Source organism: Mandrillus leucophaeus, unplaced genomic scaffold, assembly GCF_000951045.1.
Source record: "Mandrillus leucophaeus isolate KB7577 unplaced genomic scaffold, Mleu.le_1.0 Scaffold65, whole genome shotgun sequence".
In the NCBI taxonomy this organism is placed as follows: domain Eukaryota; kingdom Metazoa; phylum Chordata; class Mammalia; order Primates; family Cercopithecidae; genus Mandrillus; species Mandrillus leucophaeus.
In genome coordinates, this window is record NW_012107030.1 from 2,234,226 (window position 1) to 2,253,549 (window position 19,324).

At 41.9% G+C, this 19,324-nt stretch overlaps 1 protein-coding gene across 2 annotated transcripts in view; it reads right to left on the reverse strand.

The window, feature by feature from the left end:
- Positions 1 to 19,318, reverse strand: part of PPAPDC1A (phosphatidic acid phosphatase type 2 domain containing 1A) — a 137,214-nt gene extending 117,896 nt beyond the window's left edge. For both annotated transcript variants that reach the window (XM_012001075.1, XM_012001076.1), the window contains exon 1: positions 19,236 to 19,318. In XM_012001075.1, coding sequence (XP_011856465.1) covers positions 19,236 to 19,291 — 56 coding nt within the window. In that variant the 5' untranslated portion in view covers positions 19,292 to 19,318. The remainder of the gene's footprint in view (positions 1 to 19,235) is intronic.
- Positions 19,319 to 19,324: the final 6 nt, after the last annotated feature.

The window sequence follows — 19,324 nt, forward strand, 5'->3', positions numbered from 1 at the left end:
GGGGACAAAGTATCACCCCACCCAACTGCAGCAACAGAGCAATGGGAACAAGGAAGTTGAAAGTCAGCCTGGACTCTAATTCCATCTGTGCCACCTTTTGACAAATGACTATGGGCAAATGACTTCCTTCCCCGAGTATCAGTTTCCCCAATTATAAAGTGAGAAAAATGACAGCATCTACATCATGGTGGTGGTGTAAGGTTTAGATGAGATAATTGCACACAAAGCACAAAAACATTACCTGGCACAGAGTAAGCCCTCAACAACAACAACAAAAAGAAGCAGCAGCTGTTATAATTTATGGAAAAGAGTCCAAAGAGCTGGCCCTGGGGCTGGAGAGCTGGAGGCAAGGCCTGCACAGGGGGGCACAGTTGGCCCCAGGCAAAACGCGTCCTTAATGTCCTCCACTCCCTTTTTGCTCTTAGCTCTGAGAGCCACCATTCTTCCCACCCAAGTCCCAGCTCCACTACAGCCCAGATCTCCAAGGGTCCTGCTGTCCATGTGGACAGTTGTGACACAGGCACATGCCACTATTTATCTCCATGTTCCCTGGGCCTGATACAGTGCCTGGCACAATAGGACCCAATCAATGCATGTCTGAGGCTGCAGGAATGGAGGAATGGAAGTGATTTCAGACATTATCTTAAGTGAGGGTGGTGGACACTGTGCCCCCTGCCCACATCATGCCAGGATAAGAACCTGCAACAAAGAAGGTCAGTGTTACCATCTGCAGATATTTTTCCCAAAGTGCAGCTATTCCCAGCGTGACATGTGGTGCCCTCTGGGTTTTCAAGCTGGTCTTCGTAGAAAAAACACCTCCAGGAACACGCCCCCCTGAACTTCAGGTTCCATCCCTTTTCCTGATACTTAGAACAAAATCCACAGGAAACCTCAGGCCAGGGAGACCATTGCGGGAGAATATACCACTCAAAGGCCAGGCTCGCTCATCATCTCATGTTGTTCTCTGGACCTGTGAACACGTCTGTCTCATGCATCCCACAGAAGTATGATAAATACACAGAAGGGAACTGCCAGGACTTCCTTTAGAGCAAGAGTTTGTTGTAATAAAGAGCAGCTCTCCCAAGTAGCTGCCCCACAAAGCCTATCTAGAAACACAGCTGCATTCATATAACCTCCAATGAATGGGAAAAGAACAAGGCCAAATGTGCAGAACCCATGCATTATTAGGAAGGGAGGAAGTCCCATGCTAACGCAGGCCTGTGGGGCCAAAAGTCAAGACACCGAGGTGCCACTGAACAACAAGGAGGCTCTAAGTAAGGCCCTTGGTTAAGAGGGAAAAACAGAAAAATCTTCTTAAAAAGAAAAAGAAGGGAATGGATATAATAATCCCTAAGGATTCCCCCAGGGAGCTGCTGGGTATAACATCACTCATGCTGGGGGCCATCTGGTGAATATCAAAGCTCCGCTTGCTCGGGAATTGTCAATCCCCTTTGTATCCATGATTTCACTGAGGTCACTAGGGTCATCTAATTATAAGAAAGCCTCACTACCAGCCCCTTTCTTCCCCCGCCCCATCCAAATCTGGTGTAAATTGTTTCAAGACATAAAATACTCAATTTAAAATTTTCACTCAAAACACTGTCATGTTATTTACTAACAATGTGACACTGGGTGAAATCTTTAACCTCTCTAAGCTTTGAATTTCTCATCCAAAAAAATGAAAGGATGATAAAATTCCTACCTCATAGAGTTGTTTGAATAGTCAAGGAGTAAACTGCCTTAACTATGCCACTGCCTGGCATATAGAAAATATTCAATAAATATTAGTCATTACTGCCATTGTTCTCATCATTATCATATCATCATCTCTAGAGCCAAACAACCCCAGTTTGCTTTTAACGAACAATAAGATTTTTTTGTGTCAGGATAAATAAAAGCAAAGCATCAATGTTTCACAAGCGTTTTCATAAATAAAGCATTAATATTTAAAAGTCTAATTTAATATTATATGACTGAAGATCTTTTTACTGACCCACAAGAATGAATGAAAACATAATATATTCAGGAACGATGTATTTCTATAATCAAAAAATAAATAAAAATAAATGTGGGACTTCTATATAACTGTCATCAGTATTATGTACATTAATTCAGGGCTGATATTTCAAACAACACACCACAGAAAAGTAAATTCTGAGCTGAATTTTGTAAAACAGGTAAATTTTAGATAGACAAAATGAGGCCATTTGAAGGATAACTCAGAGAACCATAAAAATAGTCATGGTAAAAGTAAAAATTGATGGATTTTTTAAAACTATAATTTTGTACGTAAAAAATGTAAACCTGTGTCAAAGAAAAAATGTTAAATCTCTTCAAAGAGACATCTAGGTCAAGATGGCTGATTGAACTCATATATTTTGTCTCTCTACCCTCTTGAAACACCACTGAAAGTAATAAAAACATAAACATAAATCCATATACAGGTTGAAGAGCCTCAAAGAGTACCAATCAGTACAGAGGAAGGGGGAAAAAATTATGAAAAAGATAAACCAGATAGAAAAAAATAATACATAGTACAACGAAGAAGAAACCTCCATATAAAGGAGGTTGGCCTCTATATTAGTTCGTTCTCACATTGCTGAAAAAAAACTACCTAAGACTGGGTAATTTATAAAGAAAAGAGGTTACCTAGTCCATGGTTCCGCTGTACAGGGAGCATGGCTGGGGAGGCCCCTGGAAACTTACAATCATGGCAGAAGGGCAAAGAGGAAGCAAGCACATCTTCACCCGGCAGCAGGGGAGAGAGAGAGTGAAGGGGGAAGTGTTACTCACTTTCAAACAACCAGATCTCATGAGAACTGTATCACGAGAATAACGAGGGGGAAGTCTGACCCCATCATTCAATCACCTCCTACCATGCCCCTCCTTCAATATGTGGGGATTACAATTCAACATGAGATTTGAGTGGGGATGCAGAGCCAAACCATATCAGCCTCAGAAGGGGAACCCAAGTTCTATATATAAATTTCCTTCAAATTATTTGGCTAACTCAGAAATTGCAATGTGCAGAAAAAGACTCCAAGAACCCCCAGTGGAAAGTAACAGTCAGAGTTCAAAGAGCCAAGCAGAGATTTCAGCACCTAGCCAGTGCTAGGAGATACAGTCTGGGACTGAAATGTATCCAAGTTAGGCTTTCTACTGAAACCTCAGAAGGGCAAAACCATAGAAGTAAAAAAATCACATCCCAGATTAAGGGATACAATCTAGGGAAAAAAAACAAGATAGATTTGCCCGCCAATAGCCTAGAATCAAAGTTCTGAAGACTGAAACGACCCAAAAGTATATTAACTGCATGCCAAAACAAAATTCAATACTCTTAGGGGAAAATAACAATCCAGAATCTCTACAATGTATGTTTCACAATGTCCAATATGTAATAGTTACTAGACATGCAAAGGAAGAGAGATAATGTGACCCACCATCAACAGAGAAGGTCAAAGGTAAAGATCATCTTGATGTGGGAATTGGTGCAAAGGGATCTTCCATTATAAATATGTTAAAAGATGACAGGGAAAGATGAACACAATGGATAACAGATGGAAACTTCAACAGAGAAACTAAATCTCTAAAAAATAACCAAATGAAAATTCTAGATCTGAACTCATGAATATCTGAAATAAAACATTTATTGCATGAACATACCAACAGAATAGACACAGTAGAATCAGCATAATAAAGAATTAGTGAATTTGAAGGCAAATCAATAGAAATTATCTTAAACTGAGCCACAGAGAGGGAAAATACTTTAAAAATAGAATAGAGCATCCAAGATCTGTAGAACATTATTAAACAGTCTAATATATATGTATATGTACATGAAGAACCAAAAGTACAGGAGCAACAGAATTGGGTAGAAGAAATATTGGATAAAATAATGTCTTAGGACTATTTAATTGATGAAAGACATCAAACCATATCTCCAATAATCTCAATGAAAAGAAATGGGAAAAATACAAATGAGTCCAACCTAGACACATCACAATCAAATTGCTGAAAGTAAAACATAAACAGAAAGTTTTAAAAACAATCAAGAGCAAAAATGCATTACATTCATAAAAGCAGCAATAACAGTAGAAGCTGACTTATCATCAGAAACAATGGAATCCACAAGACAATGCAAAGTGTTGAATGACGACTGTCAACTGAGAATTCTACATCCAACCAAAAAATCTTTCAAAAATAAAGGCAAAATAAAGATATTAATAATTTCAAGAAAACAAAAGCCAGCAGAATTTATTTCCAGCAATCTGCATTATAAGAAATGCTAAAGGAAGTTATTCAGGCTGAAGGGATATAATCCCAAAGGGAAAAACCAAATCTAACAGAACTGATAAAGAACATTGAGAATGATAACTATGTCGGCAAATTTTTTAAAATTTTAATTGCTGTCAAAGTATGTTGATTGTTTAAAGTAAAAATAATTTAAATGTTTTGTGAGATTTATATATAGAAGTAAAATCTATAACAATATATACCAAAGGCATGAGAGTAGAAATGAAAGTACGCTGACATACGATTTTTACATTGTACATGAAATGGTATAATAAATGACACAGGGAAGATGGTGGTAATAAGTAAAAAGTGCATATTATAATTGTGAAATAAACTACTAAATTTTTTAAAGAGATATAGCTAACAATTCAATATAGGAGATAAAATGGAAAACAAACAAGTTTCTAGTTAATCTAAAAGAAGAAAGAAAAAAGAGAGACAAGGAACACATGCAACAAATAGTAAAAGGTGGTAGATTTAAATTCAACCATATTAATAATTGCATTAACTGTAAATGGCTTAACCACTCCAATTAAATGGCAGAGATTGGCCAGACAGATAAAGGTAAAAGATATAACTAAGTGCTATTTACGAAAGCCGTATGTTAAAAATAAAGATACAGATAAGTTGAAAGTAAAAGGATGGAAAAAGATACTCTATGCAGACTTTAACCTCAATAAATATAATGTAGTAATATATTAACGTTAAAGTAGACCTTAAGATAATAATATTAATACAAAGACAAATAGAAATTTTATAATAATAAAAGCTCAAGCATCAGAAGGAGATAAAATTTAAGAATACTAACTAGAAATATAGACATAGAAATTATGACATCCAAATTACTAAAGTAAAAAAGGAGGGTAGCAAAGAACGCTTGAGCTATTCAGCTAAAAGAAAGAAACAAAGGGGATAAAACATAAAAATAAAGCACCATAAAAAGAAAACACATAATAAGTTGGTTTTAATAACACAAAATATTAATTATTTCCAAAAAACAATGTGAAGGCTCTAATTATTCTTGTTTGACAGAGATAGCATACCTTCAAATTAAAAAGACCAAATTAAAAGAATAAGACTATAGAAAATTTTAATAGCGTGGCTACCTTCTTTTACTATATTTAGAACTTTACACTCACCAAACTATTCATTATGTTCAATCTATATAAATTTACAGCCAAAAAAATGACTATGTATGAGGCCACACAGAAAATCATAATCAGTTATAAAATATAGAAATCATACAAGCCACAGTCTCTGGTCTCAATACAATAAAACTATTTTAGCACTATCATTATCTGCCTTAAACATCAGGAAACTAAAGCACAGTGACATAAAGCAACCTACCCAAATGATAGCCAGTAAGTAGCAGATTTGTATTTAGGTATCCTGGCACTAGAGCCTGAAACCGTAACCACTGTACTCCACTCCTTCCCAGCGGGTGGAGTGGGGTGAGTGGAGTGGGGGCAAATTTTCCCTACAGATATCTAAAAATACTATAAAATTACAATAATTAAAATGTTACTTGAGACAATACCAGGAAAATAGATATTCAGAATAGAATTTAGTTGCAATCCCATAAGATGCAAGAAAATAATGGACTATTCCATAACTGACAAACCCTTTGAGTGGGACAAGTAACAAATAAAGAACCAAACCACTAACAAATTAAAATTAAAGAACAAAAGTATAAAACACTAGATAATACAGAAGAACATTTCTGTTTCAGATGGGAAAGGACTTTCTAAATAGGACTGAAACTGAAACTGAAACAAAGAAAGACTCATAGATTTAACTACATAAAATTAAAACATATACAATAATAGAAATTATAAAGAAACTTAAAAATCAACCATAGACCTGGAAAAATATTTGCAATATATGAAAGAGAAGATCCGTATTTATAAGGCATAAAGCACACCTACACATCAGGAAGATTAATTCAGAGATCCAACAGAAACATGGATAAAGGAAAAGACAGATATTTCACTGAAGAAATACAAATTGCCAATATGCTTGTGAAGATGCTCAATACTAAACATAGAGAAATGCAAAGTGAAGTAAATGTTACATTCCAGGCCATGGCAGAAATACGAAACATCCAACACTGGCAAGGATGCATAAAAACAGACACCTTCACACACGGCGGTGAAATGTAAGTATGTGAAGCTCTTCGGGTGGACAATTTGGCAGTATTCATCTGAATTTAAAATGCATGTGGGCCGGGCGCGGTGGCTCATGCCTGTAATCCCAGCACTTTGCGAGGCCAAGGCGGGTGGATCACCAGGTCAGGAGATCGAGACCATCCTGGCTAACATGGTGAAACCCCGTCTCTAGTAAAAATACAAAAAAAATTAGCTGGGCCTGGTGGCGGGCACCTGTAGTCCCAGCTACTCAGGAGGCTGAGGCAGGAGAATGGCGTGAACGTGGGAGGCGAAGCTTGCAGTGAGCCAAGATCGCACCACTGCACTCCGGCCTAGGTGACGGAGCCAGACTTCGTCTCTTAAAAAAAAATGCATGTGGTCTTGACCCAGAAAATTCATTTGTAAGAGTTTATCATGCAGCAATACTTGAACAGGTGCACTACAATGTATGCAACAACTGCAACACTGTTTTTCAAAGCAAAAAATGAAAATACCCTAAGATTCCATGAATAGGTTAATACAATGGAACACCACACAGTAAAAAACAATCAAGTATGTGTTTATATATATAATATCTTAATGAGTTTAAAAATTAAGCCATAAATAAAATGTGTTTCCAGTGGTTTTGTTAATTATATACAAATGTGTATAAAAAGTGAAGAGAATAGAATAGGCAGAGAAAGTTGAAGTGGTTCCAGGAGCCTTACACTTTTTGTATTGCTTTAATTTTCACAAGTATTTTATAATCCTGAAAGAAATTTAAGTGAGGAGAAATACATTCATTTCCATCACATTCATTTTGGTGTAATCCTTCCTAGTATTTGTGCAAATCAGACATACTTCAAAGAGTTGCAATTCCAAGGCATATTTTTTGTATAGTGTTTTTCCTTAACTATTACATCATAAAATTTCACCACGTTTCTTCATGATTTTCAAATGATTCTTCCAATAACTAGATAATATTCTGTGTGTTCACAATCTACCAAATCATCTTCAAATGTTGACCATTTGAGTTTTAATTTAATTTTTATTTGACAAATACATTTACTTTGTTTTGTATGGAACACAGCAAAAAGAATCTTTATATATGAGGATTTTGGTATCTCTTCCATTAGTGCCTCCATGTATTTTTTTTTACCAAGAATTCTAAATCAAAGGGCAGGAATAATTTTTTTTTTTTTTTTTTTTTTTTTTGAGACGGAGTCTCGCGCTGTGTCACCCAGGCTGGAGTGCAGTGGCGCGATCTCGGCTCACTGCAAGCTCCGCCTCCCAGGTTCACGCCATTCTCGGGCAGGAATAATTTTATGGCTATTTATGCACTGTAATATTGCTCTTCAAAACAGTTGTACCCATTTACTATTCCACCTGAGCATCTGATCACATCTGAAAACACAAACCTATACATTCTGCATAGTAATCTTTACTTTCTGATTTTTCTTAAATACTTTAGTTGATATAAAATGTAGAAAGGTTGATTTTTTGACACATTGTCACTTTAAATATTTCTAAAGCAATCACAAAAAAATCATTCAGGGCCCTATCCTGGAATATTTCACTGGCCTCTTTCCATAACAGAGAACATCTGTATTGATTTTTGATTGTGTATGAAATAATAAACGCTTACCATAAAATAATTTAGACATAAACAACATTTAAAAAGCAAATAGTACATAGTCCTATCAGCACAAAATAACCACCGTTAAAACTGTATTGTGTATCTTTATAGAGATGTAGGCACAATTGATTTTATTACATTACCACATTAAACTAGCATCATGCACACTTTTGTAAGCTGCTTTTATTATGTAACAATGGTTCATAGATGCCTTCTCAAGTTAACAAATAACTACCTATTATATAACTAATTTTAATAGCTGCACATTCTTCCATTGTAGCACATAAAAAGCTTCTACTAATGTATATTCATTGTTATTTTGCTGTTTTCAGATGCATATCTTGCATTGCTATAGAAATCACAGATTCACATTCTATAATAAAGACGCGTACACACTACGTTCATTGCAGCACTATCCACAATAGCAAAGACATGGAATCGACCTAAATGCCCACCAATGATAGACCAGATAAAGAAAATGTGGTACATATACACCATGAGCTACTATGCAGCCACAAAAAAGAATGAGATCATGTCCTTCGCAGGCACGTGGATGGCGCTGGAGGTCATTATCCTTAGCAAGCTAATGCAGGAACAGAACACCAAGTACCACATGTTCTCACTTATAAGTGGAAAGATAAGAACACAGGAACACATATAGGGGAACAAGAGACACTGAGGCGTACTGGAGGGTGGTGGGTGGGAGGAGGAAGAGGATCAGGAAAGGTAACTAATAGGTACTAGTCTTGATACCTGGGTGACAAAATGATCCGCACAACAAACCCCCGTAATGTGAGTTTACCTCTGTAACAAACCTGCCTATGTACCCCTGAACTTAAAATAGAAGCTAACATTAAAAAATCACAGATTTAAAGTGTGGCAGTTTTTGAACTTCTGTTAGTTTTCTGCTCATATCTGTTGCCCATTTTTCTGTTGATGAGCTCCTCTTTCCTTGTCAATTGGTAAGAGCTCTCTGAATGAGGGGGCATTAACTCTTAACTCTGTAAATCAGGACCTGAGAAGTGTCATAATTAAAGCATACGATTGCGACAAGTGCCAAATACAGAGGTGGCACATAGTAGGCATTAAAGTGTTCTTTCTTAGTAGCTAGCAGGTGTCTCCTCCACCTCCCTGCTTTCCTATAAGCAAGGTGGCAATAGATGTCAATAATAAGATACTTACACAGGCCAGGCACAGTGGCTCACGCCTGTAATCCCAACACTTTGGGAGGCCGAGGTGGGCAGATCACAAGGTCGGGAGATCGAGACCATCCTGGCTAACACGGTGAAACTCCGTCCACACTAAAAAAAAATAAAAATAAATTAAAAAGCCGGGCGTGGTGACGGGCGCCTGTAGTCTCAGCTACTCAGGAGGCTGAGGCAGGAGAATGGCGTGAACCCGGGAGGCAGAGCTTGCAGTGAGCTGAGATCCGAGATCCAAGATCGTGCCATTGCACTCCAGCCTGGGCAAGAGAGCCAGACTCCGTCTCAAAAAAAAAACAAAACAAAACAAAAACAAAAACAAAAAAAACCTACACACACTTACATGTCAGCAATTTCTTTTTCTTGGATTATGATTCAGACGTCTTCTAGGAAATTTCTAAATCCTAGTTGAAGGCTCAGCTCTCTCCTGCAGTTTTGAGAGCTACGCTATTTTATTATTATTATTATTACACTGTGATGTCAGGCATCTTTCAGTTGACCTGTATCTTCACCTCAGTTCTAGGAAGGAGGGAGGTGGAGGAAGGAAAAGAGACTCGCCTTAGCACCTACTATGTGCCATCTTTGTGCAAGGCACCTGGCACATCTCACATCACCGCATCTTTACAACTCCCTAGGAGGTGAGATAGTGTCCCCGTTTTACAGATGAGGAGGCTTGGACACATCTTTATAACCAGCAGAGTCAGGGTGTCACGTCTTCACCATGATTTCAGTGTTTTGACCTATAAAACTGGGAATTTCATTCAGTTCAACCTGAAAATAACATACACAAAGAAATGTGTACTATTCATAATTACACAGCTGCCCAGAAAACTCCCCAGTCTGCCAAGCCCCCTTCCACCACCCTGACTTCTAACATCATTTGAACTCTATAGAAATGCAGCCATAAAGCGTGTGCTCTTTTGTGTGACATTTTTTGTTGAACATGTTTTTGAAATTTATCTCTGTTGTCGTGGGTGGCGGCAGTTTGTTCATTCTCATGTGCTCCAATTTATTTCTTCGTTTTACCCATGGATATATGGGATATTTATCATTTTTGGCTATTAAGTGCAATGCTGCTATTGGTTTTTGGTGAACATTTTGTAATTTCTTGTAGGGATCTACATAGGGGTGGAATGGCTGGGTTTCTCATCAGAAGTGGGCCATGCTGCCCATCTGCCTGCAGAATGGGACCCATTTGTCAGGCCTTGTCACTTGCCAGGCCCACTGCATGCTTTCTACAAGGTAGCTGCTCAGCAGATGGAGATTACAGCATCATACAGGCTAAATATTGCTTTCAGAGGTATAGCTGGACAGAGAGGCCAAATCCTTCCTTAAGAACTTCTGATGAAAAACCCAGCCGTTCCACCTCTATGTATATCCCTACAAGAAATTACAAAATGTTCACCAAAAACCAATAGCAGCACTACATTTAATAGCCAAAAATGATAAATATCCTATATATTCATGGGTAAAATGAAGAAATAAATTGGAGCACACGAGAATGAACAAACTGCCGCCACCCACGACAACAGAGATAAATCTCAAAAACATGTTTAACAAAAAAAGTCACACAAAACAACACACACTTTATGGTTCCATTTCTATAGAGTTCAAATGATGTTAGAAGTCAGGGTGGTGGAAGGGGGCTTGGTAGATTGGGGAGTTTTCTGGGCAGCTGTACAATTATGAATAGTGCACATTTCTTTGTGTATGTTATTTTAGGTTGAACTGAAAGAAATGCCCGGTTTTATAGGTCAAAATACTCAAATATCAGCAATTTCATACGGTTCAAACTAATACTTCAATAAAATATGTTTTTAAAAACCCTCTGGTAAAGAAGAAAGAAACATCTAGCATTGATTGGCAGACTGCTACCTTTCTAGAAACCAGCCTAAATGCTCCTGCCACTTCTTCTCGCCCTGTTTTTCTGCCGATTTGTCTTGCTTTGTCTTTAGTGGAGACAGAATAACTAATTCCTCCTTTCTGTGGGATAATGTTTCACAGTTACATACTGAAAGACTGTGATGAAGCTGCCCCTGGGTTCTGCAGCCCCAGTTCCTCTCAGCCTTCTTTCACTCATCCCAGGAATCCCAAACCTTGCTCTTAACACCTGTGCGGCTTCTGGTTGAATGATGAGGGCCCACTGGCAGGCAACAGTCTTGTCAGAAGGAGCTTCCTCGCTGTAAAAACAGTGTTTCTATTTCATCCACATAGAACAGCAAGATAATATTTTTAAAGAAGCACTATTACCAAGATAATGTTTCTATTTACAAATGCTATCATCGAAAAATAGAGGTAGTGAGCTTTTATGAGCCTTGCGTGTGTCACAAAAGGCATAATCTTTATAACTAATTGAGATAACTTTATCCACAAGTTATGCAACCATGCATTTCTTTTGCAGTGCCGGGAGCATTTATCTCCCTGTGGGCAAACATCATCAATTCTCAGAATTCTGGGTACAGCCAACTCATTTTACAGTGGCAAGTAATATTTCAAACAGAAGGATGCCCCATTTATCAGACGACAAGGCAGACACCTTCTCAGGGAGGGGAGCAGAAACACCGGCGCCATTGCACAGCATGCACAGATGGACTGAGGGGGTACCTGAAGAAAAGCACCCCCTGGACGTGGCTTCTAACTGAGCCCTGTGTGCAAAGTTAACAATGGGGACATAGCATTTTCCTTATGTTACGTCATCTAAGAACACAACATAGCATTTCCCAGTATGTTATCTAATGCAGCTATGCTGATAGCACTTTAATTCGACCTCCTAGAATCCCTGTTGTAAAGGGCCAGCAATTTAAGCCACCACTGAGAAACTGCAAGGCTGAGGCCGGCCCACCCCACCAGACAGCAAGCTCTGGGGTTCTGACTCACTGGACAAACTTACGGCAAGGTACATCCCTCCCTTTTGAGGCCTAAAAGGAATCATTAGGAATACACTTCCAGGAGTTGATTCTTGTCTAGAAATCCTGTGGCAAATCATTTGTAAAAAGAACATCATTAGACACCTACGGTGTTTCTCTTTAGCGTATATTATGGATTCATTTCGACAAAAGGATAATAATAATAACATCACCATTTGCTGAGCACCTACAATGAGCTGGATACTGTCCCATTTAATACTCCCAATACTTCAATAAAATACGTTTAATATGATTCAAACTGATACTTCAATAAAATATGTTTTTAACATATTCTTACATTCATGAATACGATGGACATTCCCATTGAACAGAAGGAGAAACAATGACAGAAGGGGATAAATACTTTCTCCCAAAGGTCACACAGCACATAAGTTGCAAACCAGGATTTGGTTAGGCACAATGGTTCACACCTGTAATCCCAGCACTCTGGGAGGCCGAAGTGAGAGGATCTCGTAAGCCCAGGAGTTCAAGACCAGCCTAGGCCACACAGACCCCGCCTCTTCAAAAAATAAAACAGCTGGCTGCAATGACACACCTGTAGTCCCAGCTCCTCGAGAGGCTGGGAGGTTGAGGCTGCAGTAAGTGGTGATCACGCCACTGCACTCCAGCCTGGGTGATAGAGCAAGACTCTATCTATATATTCAAAAAAAGAATCCTCTGGGCCTGTAAGAGCAGGGCCCAAGGAGATGGCTGGAGTTAAGGGGAATAGCTATGGTTGCACCACTGCACTCCACCCTGGGCGAGAGAGAGAGACTCTGTATTAAAAATAAAACAAAACAAAACAAAATAGGATTTAAGCCCTGGTAACCTGATGCCAAATGCCACTGTCGTAACCACTGTGCTGTGCTGTCATTTTTAGACACTACATGTATGTAATAGGGATTAACAAGGGTGGCGAGAAGCTACTAATTTTTGTTATATGTACCACAGGCACTTAAAGTACCTTATCTGATAAAATCCAGTGAAGTAAGTATTAGCTCCATTTCCTACATGAAGAAACTGAGGTTCAGAGATTGAAGGCAACTTGTTAGTTAGTGGCACAGCTAAAACCCAAACACAGACCTGCCTGGCTCCAAAGCCCGAGGTCTTTAGTTATAGCTCTTTACCTCAAATAACTCATTTGAAACTTGTTTCTAGGCCGAGTGCAGCGGCTCACGCCTGTAATCCCAGCACTTTGGGAGGCTGAGGCGGGTGGATCACGAGGTCAGGAGATCGAGACCATTCTGGCTAACACTATGAAACCCTGTCTCTACTAAAAATACAAAAAATTAGCCGGGCGTGGTGGCAGGTGCCTGTAGGCCCAGCTACAGGAGGCTGAGGCAGGAGAATGGCAAGAACCCGGGAGGCGGGGCTTGCAGTGAGCCGAGATCGCACCACTGCACTCCAGCCTGGGCGACATCTCAAAAAAAAAAAAGAAACGTGTTTCTAGAGAGCAAGCAGAATGATTCTGACCGTATTCGTTAGCTAGAAAGGACTGATGGTACAGTAGCCAATCAACCCCAAAACTTCAGTGAACACAGAAAGTCCCCCTCCCTCTTACAAAGGCCACTCTAGTGACAGGATTCTCCAGGGCCACCGCCTGCTGCCTCTACCCTATGGTGCTGCCATCCATTCACTAGACTGCACATAAGTATTTCCCAAAGGCAGTGGATGGAAGGAGCCCCTGCTCAAAATGCAGATTCTGAGGGCCTTGATCTCTATTTCAATTCAGTTAGCCTGACCTGGGCCCCGCGTAATCCTGATGTAGGTGCTCAGCAGACCATCCGCCCCTTAAGCAGCTTTGCTTTGGACTGATGCAGAATGCTCAGGTCTGTAAAAATTATCCTGGGAAACTGAGTCAGGAGGCACCGACCATGCTCGTGCCAAGGCCAAGCTAGGAGAAGGAGAAAGCAAAGAAGTTAAAGATGCAGACAGCTAACCACAACGCAGAGCAGAGAGTACTTGTCCTGGAGAGCCATGAAGCAGGGCTGCGGCCACGAAGCCCATCACGGTCAGCAAAGCCTGCGTGTCCAGCCAAATGGTTCCTTTCCACCCCGGGGCAAACATCTGAGCATGGTACGGTCTTGTTTCAAACCTCCAGGCTCCCCCAGTTTTGCCTCTGTGGGAATGACCACTGCCCTGCAGGGCCCTGAGGCTACTTGCATTCTCCATCCAGGTTTGCTTCCTGCCACTCCTACACCCACCTACCCCAAAACCCACACTGAGGCCAGACTTGGTGACCTCATCCCCACCCAAAATATGCCTCCACACCTCCGGGCCTTTAGCCTGTAGGAATGTCCTTAGGCCTAGGATCTGCACACCTGGTATTCAGTGCTCAGCCCTGGGCAGCCTTCCCTGGCACACGCATCCTCCTTCTCAGTAAAACCAAGCACCTTGCTCCAACTGTCCCCAGCATGGAGTCTTACACTGGGCTCTTAGGGGCAGATGAATCTGTTAGTTTGTGTCGATATTTCAGAAATCTACCTGACACCCAGTGCCCTCAAGCAAGTCACCTGGACCAGGTAAAGCACCAAGTTTCCCTGTGTCTTGCTGGAATTACACCAATCAAAGCGTACCAATGAAAGGGAAAGGAAACGACTATCACAAATGCTTGCACCTAGAAGGTGCCGAATATCCGTCAAGTGGATGAACAATGAAAGAGAAATGCTTGGAGGGAAAACTTTCAAAACCAGTAATTGCATTGGAGAAAATAACAAATGGTGGCCCTCTGTGTGCTTTCCCTGCTGGACTGTGAGCTACTGGGGGCCACCTGGCCTTCTCTCTCCTCTCATCCCCAGTGCCTGGCAAAGGCCTCTTGCATCCTAAGAGCTCAAAGAAGGATGCTGGATTATCTAAGGGGAGGTAAACACCATTACCTGTGCACCCTGGCATCCTGAGCAGCTCCTGGGGGGATCCCGCAGACAGAGAGCCACCAGAAATGACAGAGAGGGATGGGGAGAAGGGCAGATGGAAGGAAGGAAAGAGGAAGATAAGACCCCAAGGAACTCAAGCCTACAAGTGAAACAGACAGACCACCTTTCCCACAGCCCAGCACATGAGATTGTCATCATCTTTCTAGGGTCCTTTCTCCAATGTTGTAAATACAGAGTGCTTGAACTAATTGATGTCCTGGGAGAAGACGGCCAAAAACAGCAGAAGAAAGCAGTGTATCCCTAGTTTCTTACTACTACGATTGATGTTCTCACTGGCAATTTACTCACCACATCGTACCCTTAAAATCCATGCCATGATCAAATCCCATCTCTTAGGAAGTGTGAACCACCACTGCCATCCCTCCACCTTTGAGGTGTCATTCTAGCATGTGATTTTAGAACTCGAGTGACAGCTTCCCACACATCACTCCAGGCAATGTGCACTTGCTAGGAGATAAGGAGTCAAGGAAGGAATTGCTCACAGGATGTGGCCAGTTTCATAGCAGTCTGGAAGCTGGATGTCTTCTGTCTCAGAGGATGACCACTCAGGGACATGGGGTCAACCGCCTGTTTGAATCAGGGTTACACCTCCTGCTAGCTGAGTGACTTCAGGCAACTTACTCAACCTTTCTAAACTTTGGTTTCTTTATTTGTAAAGTGGGAATAATGAACAGAATCCAGTGAGATGAGGCTTAAAAGAGAAATCACATGGAATGCCTTTTGCATGCAGTAAGCCCTAGACTGACCAAAACTGGCTGCTATTTTTTATGAAGCAAAGTGATTGAGAGTCCAGACCTTGCAGATGGAGCATCTAGATTTAGGTCTCAGAGCTGCCCTTGTTAGCCCTGTTACTTGGGAAGTTCCTTAATTTTACTGTGCTTCAGTTTCTTCATCTATGACAAAGAAATATCAATATACCCCCTTCATCAGGCTAAATGGCATATGAGATAGTTTTCACTGGTGCCTGACACACAGTGAGATCTCAGTAAATGATTGCTATTGTACTGGTGATAGTGGTCAAAGTGAGTAGCATGCTCCTAGAAGTGCACTATTGGTCTGCTGGGTGTTAACCAGCCATCTCATTTCTACACTATGTGCTTGCTGAGTAAGGTCTGTTGCTAGCCTTGGCATTTGCAGAAATACTCAAAAGAATCTCTCCTGGAGTCTTGGGTAGCAGCAGGACAGAAAAAGCCCAAAAGTGCTTCTCCTTCCTGCTCTGCCCACAATCCATGAGTAAGAGCAATAGGACCTCAAGGCCCACACACTTCATGGTACTAAATGCAGCCTCAAAACTTCACATTTCACTTTTATTTTTCCTAAACACTGGGTTCCTGTAGGCAATTTAGCTTCTGTTATGTTAAACTTTATATGCCAGCCTTGATTTGCATTACTCTACTAATTTCCTTCCCAGCGATTTGAAGTCCTTAGGCAGGACTGAGCCTCTATGGGGTGGTTGCGGGGGCGGGGAGGGCCTGGAGAGCATCCTCTCCGAATTCTGAAAACACAAAACCTCAGCACTGTGCCTAGTCTAGAAACAGAAAATGGGATCTTTAAGAGTCAGTAAGGAAAAGTTTGCATCCCTACTACCCATGGGCCCAAAATGCATTTTATTAGCTCTAACTTCGAATCTTTGAGGAGCATATGGGCTACGGGCAGCAAGATCCCTGCTCTCATGCAGAGCAAATGTAGTCAGAGAACAGGCACATCTACAGGTGATGTTTCTCCAGCGGCAGAAGTTTGCAAAGAAGCAAGATACCCCCTCTCCCCCCAAAAAATTCTTTCATCCTGAGCAATAGGGTAGAAATACCAAGCAAAACTAGATGATGCGTTATACTGGCTGAATTGGACACTGGCTGCAACAGAGAAATCAGATTCAGCCTGCCCATGGGACGTTCTAAACCCCGGTGCCGCTGAGACCACCATCTTCGTGAGCAGAGGTGGGTACAACCCACTGAATATTGCCATCATTCCAGTGCTGGCAAAAGGAAGAATTAAACTTCCCCCAAAAGTCAGTCTCTGTCAAGGTGCCAGACGCTTATCTGAGAAAACAAAGGGTCATCTGTTTCTGCATGCTCCCAGCCATCCTCCCAGAAGTCAGTACATGCCTGATATTAACAGCATCTGAGCATCCAAGAGCTGCCCCCCTAGGGAGGCTTGCATCAATACCAAAGCTGGTTTTTGCAGGTAAAAGAACCACAAGTTGGACACACTGTTAGCAATTCGATAAGAAACCTGGGAATCATCCAAAAATGTCATCAATGTCCATGTGTGACAGCAGATCCCCTATTAAGTAACACAAGAGGGAACTTCAGAGAACAGAACATAAACTGCCTGTCCGGTTTTTACATAACACCCTTAGAAAAAGCAAGACGCACATAAGCAATAATTACCAAGTTTTCAAATTTACTGCATAGACCATTGTGTATTTGTAAACATCTCATAAATATTTGGGGGGATATTGGAAGGGACACCTGAAAATGACAAATATTTTTACACATTGTTGGATCCTTTTTTATCTGAGCACCCCCAGCAGCAGTCAAACCAGATAATGAGATAGTGTAAGAGTCTATCTCACTTTATCTCAGCATTCTTCCTACATTCACCCAACAAATGTTAAATTCTACTGTGCACCAAAAACTTATCATTTCTATCACATAATAATTTAATGAGATTTCAGCCTATCTGCTAATTAGAAACTGTCCCCATCTGATCACACAGCAATCACTAGTTTTAACGTACATTCCAAAGGTAGAAAATAGAGTAAGAGAAGGGAAAACTGTTTTGTTTTTCCAAATGCATCAAAACCCAACTGAAGTTCTCGTTCCTTCTTCTCAGTGAATAACACCAGTGTTCGGGCAGAAGGCGGGAGAGGGGGGCTTGCTTGCATCTGGGGGAGCTCGTGGCCTTTTCTGATGGTGTGAATAAATACTCTGGATGAATTTAATCCCTGGTAAAGAAAAACATGCAAGAAAGGGCATTTCTTTCCATGTGTATACCCTGGGCTGCCCAGAACAGAAGTCATCTTTGACACAGCACACCTGCCATGGACGACTTCAGATTGAGGCAGAAATTCAGACAGGGCCTCCTGTTTGGCTCGGGAGGGCTTTTCCAGAAACGAAAACAAAAACAAAAAAATAAATGCATGGCAAATCCAAAAAGTTCATGCAACTTTAATATTTAGAATAGGCAGAAAACATCCATGGGCAGAGAGGGGGAGAGAATTTGGCTCACTGATGGAGGGACCAGTGCAGGTGTGGGTGCCCAGGTGACAGCAGCTCACGGGAGGCTGTGGGGCGGCTCTGAGCTGGTGTTCTGGGCTCAGATCTGAAAGAGAGAGATGCGACAGCTCCCTGCAGCTTGGGCCCAGGAGGTCATTGAGCGGTGGGTCCCTGGGCTCACAGAGCAGGCTCAGACATCTCTGAAAGAACCTGCGCCACCACTCCTTCCTCTTTTCGGGATCGCTGTTCCCAGTGTCAGCCGCTCAAAGCCACCCTGGGCATTTCACGGCTGCCCTGGAGGGCCTCCGCCCCCAAAGCGGACATCGACTGGGCACAGAGCTCCAGGTGTGTGTATCCCACCCCCAGCTGCAGCCCCTTGACTTCTCAAGCCTCCGCAGCAACAGTTTCTCAGTAGGAGAAGCGCTGCAAACGCCCGCTAGGAAAACGCTCCGCAGGACCTCGGGCGCTAAAGCCGGGGACATGGAAGGAGTCCGGCCCTCAGCACAGCGGGGAGGAACCGCAGATGGGGCCAGGGGCAAAGACTTCCAACGCGGGCCTTAAAGATCACACAGAAGGAGAAACTTCCCGAGGACACGGGCCAGGGTGCGCGTCCCTGTTCAGAGGTGCAGCCCTGGATCCCCTGGGCAGGTGGTGCGGGGCTGGCGACAGGCGCGGACCCGGTGAGACCCGGAGCAGGTCTCAGCGCCGGCGTGCAGGGGTCGCTCCGCGCCTAGGATCCCAGGAAGGAGAGAGGAAGGGTCTCTCTTGGTCCCATAGGGCATGTTGCGGGCACTTGGCGGGGAAGGGACCTCGAACCCAGGCCCCGGTGGGAAGCGGCGGCGCAAACTAAGTTAGGGCACAGAGAGGCTTGGTCGGTGGGTCCTCCGCGTCAGTGCGCCCTGCCCGCGGCGCGCCACTACTTACACGAAGACTCCGAAGAGCAAGGCTCGCACCCCGATCTCGATGGCCAGCTCCCGCATGGTGTGGCCGGAGCAGCTCCCGCGGCGACGGCT